This window comes from Leucoraja erinacea, chromosome 23 (genome assembly GCF_028641065.1).
Source record: "Leucoraja erinacea ecotype New England chromosome 23, Leri_hhj_1, whole genome shotgun sequence".
Classification (NCBI taxonomy): domain Eukaryota; kingdom Metazoa; phylum Chordata; class Chondrichthyes; order Rajiformes; family Rajidae; genus Leucoraja; species Leucoraja erinaceus.
In genome coordinates this window covers 23,741,830-23,748,385 of record NC_073399.1, presented here as the reverse complement: position 1 = coordinate 23,748,385, position 6,556 = coordinate 23,741,830, and the positions used below count along the sequence as shown (strand labels likewise).

The 6,556-nt window shown below is 43.7% G+C and overlaps 1 protein-coding gene across 1 annotated transcript; it reads left to right on the top strand.

Moving 5' to 3' along the window:
* Positions 1 to 422: 422 nt before the first annotated feature.
* LOC129708392 (melanin-concentrating hormone receptor 1-like) lies at positions 423 to 2,949 on the top strand. Its single transcript, XM_055654103.1, has one exon. The coding sequence runs from the start codon at positions 1,611 to 1,613 to the stop codon at positions 2,736 to 2,738; it is 1,128 nt and encodes a 375-aa protein (XP_055510078.1). The 5' UTR covers positions 423 to 1,610; the 3' UTR covers positions 2,739 to 2,949.
* The last annotated feature ends 3,607 nt before the right edge of the window (positions 2,950 to 6,556 follow it).

The window sequence follows — 6,556 nt, the reverse complement described above, 5'->3', positions numbered from 1 at the left end:
CACACAGAAAAGAACGTGCAAGGAAAAAGGAGACAGATTGCAGAATGTAGTGCTGCAGCTACAGAGAAAGTTCAGATTAAAAAGAATACAAAGGCTTCAACAAAGTAGATCGGAAGACTGGGAACACATCCTTAAGGGCCTGTCCCACTTTCCTGAGTTATTCACAAATTCTCCCGAGTTTTCAAACTCGCAGAATGTCCGTAGGAGGCTGTAGGAGTCCATGGATATATCGTAGGGGCTCGTTATGCCAGCCATAGGTACCCAGTGCTATTTTTTTACTCGTGGGCATTCATGCTGAAAAAACGTCCCGACTTACCCGATGCCCCGAGTACCTACGCCTGGCATAACGAGCCGCTACGATATATCTACGGACTCCCACGGCCTCCTACGGACTCGTTACGAACATTCTGTGAGTTTGAAAACTCGGGAGAATTTGTGAATAACTCGGGAAAGTGGGACAGGCCCTTTAGCTTATGAGAGGTTTGTTCAATAATGTGACAACAGCGGGGAAGAGGTTTTGTCAATAACAATTCCTCAAACAGCATCACTATTTGATATCTCATTACAGTCTGTTAGAAATTGCTTTGTGCAAATGTTATTAAGAAAAAATGGCAACACTACAAAATCCTTCACACGTAAGACCTTCTGAGGTTTTGAATGATGCAGTAAGGTGATGTTTACATCTAAAATACATTTGGACAGATACATGGGTTAGAAAGATTTAAATGGATATGGGACAAAGGTAGGCAGGTGAGACTAGTGTAGATGGGGCATATTGATCAGCATGGACAAGTTGGGCGAAAGGGGCTGTGTCTGTCCTGTATGACTCTATGACAGTATCTCTGGCCATCCAACAATAATAAACCTTTAGCCATACCAATTGCTCCACTCTGGGATAAAATACCACGGATAGATCGATCAGGCACTTTGCTCAAAGAGGTTTGACCTTACTTTGGCATCTCATTCATGTCCAGATAGTGTTACATCAGAATTTAAAACAATGTTTAAGGTCATGTTGGTATTTACAATGGAAAATTATCTACAGTATTACAATTTTGGAGTGTAAATGTTTAATTGGGTGAAAGGGCACTTTTATCATATTCACAGTAGTTATGTCAGAGGCACTATGGGATTAAAATTCACTCTTTCATGGGGAAACCTGCCCAGTATTTGTAGCAACATTTCTGCAGATGTGCAGAAGTTCAGGCAGGATCATCTGAAAAGACAAATACAGAATAGCATTAATGTGTTGCACAGCTGATGGATACACTCGGAGGCACTGTCCAAGATGTCCCACGTAATGAACCTTTGCTTTTCTCCATGTTTTGCAAAATTTAAATGTGGTTCATGAAAGTGGCTCATGGTAATCAGAGATGGGCAATCAATGCCAGCCCTACCCAGGTCCTAATCCCTAAAAATGCACAATTACAACACAAAGCACTGTACAGCTGAATTGCTACACATTTATTATGTGGGTGAAGAATAGGCTTGACTACAATCAAACGATGAGAAAGACCCCGTTTAGTAAATAAGTCCACCATGTGGTAACCATCTGGGTTTGTTGCTAAAGCATTCTTCATTCTTTGTAGTTGCTTGGGGAGATATACTGTATGATACCTAGGTTTAGAACAGAAAGTAGACGTGACCAAGAAACGTGCATTGAGGAAATGCTAAAGGGAAATGCTTGGTCTTTGTCTGTTTCAGGTTTGGAGCAGTATGCACCATACATCAACATTATCATGCCATGCCTGTTTGGGATCATCGTTTTTTTGGGCATTATAGGCAACTCCATCGTAATCTACACCATTGTAAGGAAGACCAAGTTCAAGTACAAGCACACCGTGCCTGACATATTTATCTTCAACCTGTCCTTGGCTGATTTGTTATTTCTGCTAGGAATGCCTTTCCTTATTCATCAGCTTGTTGGGAATGGTACCTGGCATTTTGGAGCTATTATGTGCACCATCATAACTAGCTTAGACAGCAACAGCCAAGTCACCAGCATATATATATTGACAGCAATGACCTTTGATCGCTACCTGGCCACCGTTCACCCTCTGAAATCAGCCTACATGCGCACACCGTCCATCGCTACATTGGTGATCTGCCTCGTTTGGCTAGCGTCTTTCTTAACCATCATCCCCGTGTGGCTGTACAGTGGATTAATGTCACGACCAGATGGCACGGCCGGTTGTGCCTTACCTTTGCCTAACCCAGCCACTGATATTTATTGGTTTACACTTTACCAATTCATGTTAACTTTTGCCATCCCTCTGGTTATCATCTGCATTATTTACTTCAAGATCCTTCAACGCATGTCCACAGCTGTGGTCCCACTGCCAAATGGAAGCAGAAGGACAAGGAACAAGAAAGTGACCTGGATGGCTGTGGCCATCTGTACAACCTTCTTCGTATGTTGGGGACCTTTCTACATCCTTCAGCTGGTTCATCTAAGGATCGAGAAGCCAAGCGTCACTTTCTTCTCTGTGTACAACTTTGCCATCAGCCTGGGCTACGCTAACAGCTGCATCAACCCTTTCTTATACCTTGCCTTGAGTGAGACCTTCAGGCGGCGCTTTTTGGTGGCGATCCCACCTGCTCACCAGCATTTCCGGGTGAATAACGGTGAGGCAGAGGGAAGCATGACTATCAAGCTGTCTGGCGAACGCTCTCAACGGACCCACTTCGCAGGGGACTTTTCACCAAACACTTTGCCCGTAAAGTTCAAAGTTCAATGAAGGTCTGCGTAAACACCATGGCCAATTTTTAAGGATCTTTTAAGGATTTCTTATCTTTGTTTGTTCCACCAAAGTCATAGTCTTCACTTGCAGCTCTGCATCCTTGCTATCAATAAATGAGGAAATCTCTAATAGGCAAAAGACAATAGCAACATTGTGAGAAATGCTCTCACCCCATCACTCTAGAAACAGGCTGCTCCTCCCACTTGTGTGTGCAAAAGCAGTCACCATTTTCCTCTTAAGCAACCCAAAGCTATCTCAGATGTGGCTTCTCCAAACTACTCCTCCCTATGTAAGTGGCAAAAGGATCAAGGTGTAATTGATGGGCAAGGGCAATAAGTAGTGGGGTACAGATTAAAAGTGGGGGGAATGGGACAAATGGGGTCGGGTTGTTGTGGTGTATATAAACCCAATGGGCCAAATGGCCTTATACCGTTCCATAATAAGTAACTAAACTGATGGAGTGGGGGGGGGGAGCTCTGACAAATTCCCCAACTCTTCCCTCTTCCCCACCACCCTTGGAAACCAGAACTCTGCTAAAACTCAAAAAGAACTGAGCAGATGGGCAAAAACTGCACAATTCAAACATATGGATTGGTAATTCTACTTCTTAAAATGGATTAGTAATCTCCAGATGTGAAGGACATTTCAAATGTCTAGTGATGCTGACATAATCCAGATATAATTAAAGTGATGCCCTATGAAGTAAATCGAGGAAGAGTGGTGGGGAAGGTGACTGAGAATGTTGGCCACAGAAGAACTGATGGAAACACTACAATCGATGACCAACATGAAATCTGGCATGCAATGTTAACTAATGGAACACAGAGAAGGATTTATTGTGAACATATTTGTTGTGTTTTTATCTGTAGAAATGACTGAGTGCTGGTCATGTTAATATTGTCTGGTGATATAATGTTACGCTGTACATGGGCACGCATGTTAATAATAATAATAATAAGTTTATTTATATAGCATTATTAAGGGCAAGGAAATGTTCAAGGGGACACCAGACTGCAGGTGTGCTGTTGAGCAGGTGGTGGGATTTGGGGGCAATCGGATGAAGTGCCATCACTTTGATCAGAGTACTTTTCCTTGCCCTTCTCCCCACAACATCTCTCATTGCCCTCCAACTCTCCCTTGCCTGAAGCATCCAATGTAGTCTGACATGTTATTCCTGCCTCAGGCATCTACTTCAGTTGGGCAAATCACTGGTGTATATCATTCACTTTAATCCTCGACCTGAGTGATCTCCAGGGCTGTGAAGTATTCACTTTTCCATCCTGTTCTATGTTTTCTAATTTAGGTGCCCATTTATTCTGGAGTGTCAAAAAGCTTGATATATTACTTTTGATTTATGCCTCCTAAGATAATAGGTTAACATAGGCGAGGGGGGGGGGTTGATAGGCAGATGAAAAAAAGCCAGATATAAGAAAGGAAGGAAGGAAGGAAGGTGTGAGAATGGTTAAGAGTTGCAGATTCTAAAGCCAAAGGTAGGAAAGTGCTAGGGGAGGCGTAAGTGGAGGAGAGAAACGAGGGAGTCCAGGTGGGTCACAGGGGAGGGCTGGAAAGGGAGGAAGGGGGAGAGAGTTGGGGGGGAGGGGGGGTGTGGGGAAGAGAGGGGGGATTAATGTGAGACTGCCTAAAAATCTTAGAAATTTCTCTCTCCCCGCTCTTTCACCCCCCTCTCTCCCACCCACCCCTTTATTCCCATCCTCTCTCTCCCATCCTTTCTCACCCCTCTCTCTCTTAAATGAGATATGTGACCTCCTACAAACTCAAACACAGCCTCACACATTACCTTTGAGTTCTTTGCTGTGGAGATCAACGTGACAGTTACTCTCGTGGCCATGGGATCCACCATTCCAGGGTGCTGTTGCATTCAAGAGATCAGATATACAATAATCAAGTCCGATCAACTTCAAATACCTTTCCTTTAGCCTTGGGAGCAGGCAAAGAGAAACAGACACTTGTCTGTACTGCAATCCTCCCCAACTACAGGACAACCCCTGCCAACCATGAGAAATACCTTGATGGAGTCTTGTAGAAAGAACATATTTACTGTTAAGACTATTCATTACTACTTTGTCCTTGGCCTTCTGGCCCCCTGCAATTTCACCTCCACCACTCTCTCCCACCACGCCTATACACCCTCTCCGACCACCCTCTCTCCCACCACCCTCTCTCCCACCACCCTCTCTCCCACCACCTTCTCTCCCACCAGTGCAGCATTGTTTCATTCAGATGACACTTCTGCAGCTGGAAGAGTTTTGTTAGTATTGTGGCATGTTCCTTTAATAGATGACTGCAGAAATCACACATGTGAGTCTAAATACCAGCAGCTGTGAGAACTTGCCACCTTCATGTTGATTTTGTACAGGTGAAACCAATAATACTAATACGGTTGAAGAATTTGTTCTTAATGCAATTTTCAAAGACAGTGTTAGGGTGATTCAGAAGCCTGTTTTAATGGCACTGAGAAATAACAAGCGAATATCGGCCAGGGCTCCCGTGTGGAAGGGAGAGAGGGACTAGGAGTTGACGGTTGGCATAAACTGGTTTGTGACTGGATCAAATGGCAACTCAGGTAGGATTAGAGGATGACGAAGATCAAGATGATAGGGTTTTTGGTGACTGGACATCAGTGTCTAGTCAGAGATCAGGGAGGAATCAAGGAGAAGGAGAAGTCAGGCAAAATGAGTTCAGTCAAAGCAGCAAAAGGAGTTTTGAAGGGAACAGTTCAGAAGAGGATAGGAGTACGGTTCGGAAAAAGGTTGAAAGGAAGGAGGTTAAAATAATACTGAAATTTAGAAAGGAAGATGAGCATGTCAATTTGAGTCCGATAGCTTTATGAGTATAGAAGTTGGGATGTAATGTTAAAATTGTACAAGGCATTGGTGAGGCCAATTCTGGAGTGTGGTGTACAATTTTGGTCGCCTAATTATAGGAAGGATGTCAACAAAATAGAGAGAGTACAGAGGATATTTACTAGAATGTTGCCTGGGTTTCAGCAACTAAGTTACAGAGAAAGGTTGAACAAGTTAGGGCTTTATTCTTTGGAGCGCAGAACGCTAAGGGGGGGACTTGATAAAGGTTTTTAAAATGATGAGAGGGATAGACAGAGTTGACGTGGAAAAGCTTTTCCCACTGAGAGTAGGGAAGATTCAAACAAGGGGACATGACTTGAGAATTAAGGGACTGAAGTTTAGGGGTAACATGAGGGGAAACTTCTTTACTCAGAGAGTGGTAGCTGTGTGGAATGAGCTTCCAGTGAAGGTGGTGGAGGCAGGTTCGTTTTTATCATTTAAAAATAAATTGGATAGTTATATGGACGGGAAGGGAATGGAGGGTTATGGTCTGAGCGCAGGTATATGGGACTAGGGGAGATTATGTGTTCGGCACGGACTAGAAGGGTCGAGATGGCCTGTTTCCGTGCTGTAATTGTTATATGGTTTATCCAGGGAGCTAAAGAAGAAGGTAGGAGAGGTGGAAACAGCTAAGATTTTGAGAGACGGGAACTTGTTAATAATATGTAAAACGGAGGAGCAGAAAAATAAGGCTCTGAAGATTGAAAGTGTTTGCAAGAAGATGGTCAGTCAAAGAAAGACTCTGGGTGAGAGTAGAGTGACAAGGGGAGTAATAACAGGTATTCCTGTAGATGAAGACCTGGAGAAACTCAAACAGAGTATTTTTGGTGGCCAGGTGAGTGTAGCTAAGAGATTGTTAAGGACAGTGGAGGGTAAGAGGGTAGAGAGCTTGTCTGTGCTTCTGGAGTTTCAGCAGTCTGAACTACCAGAGAAAGTGAGAATCGGATGCAT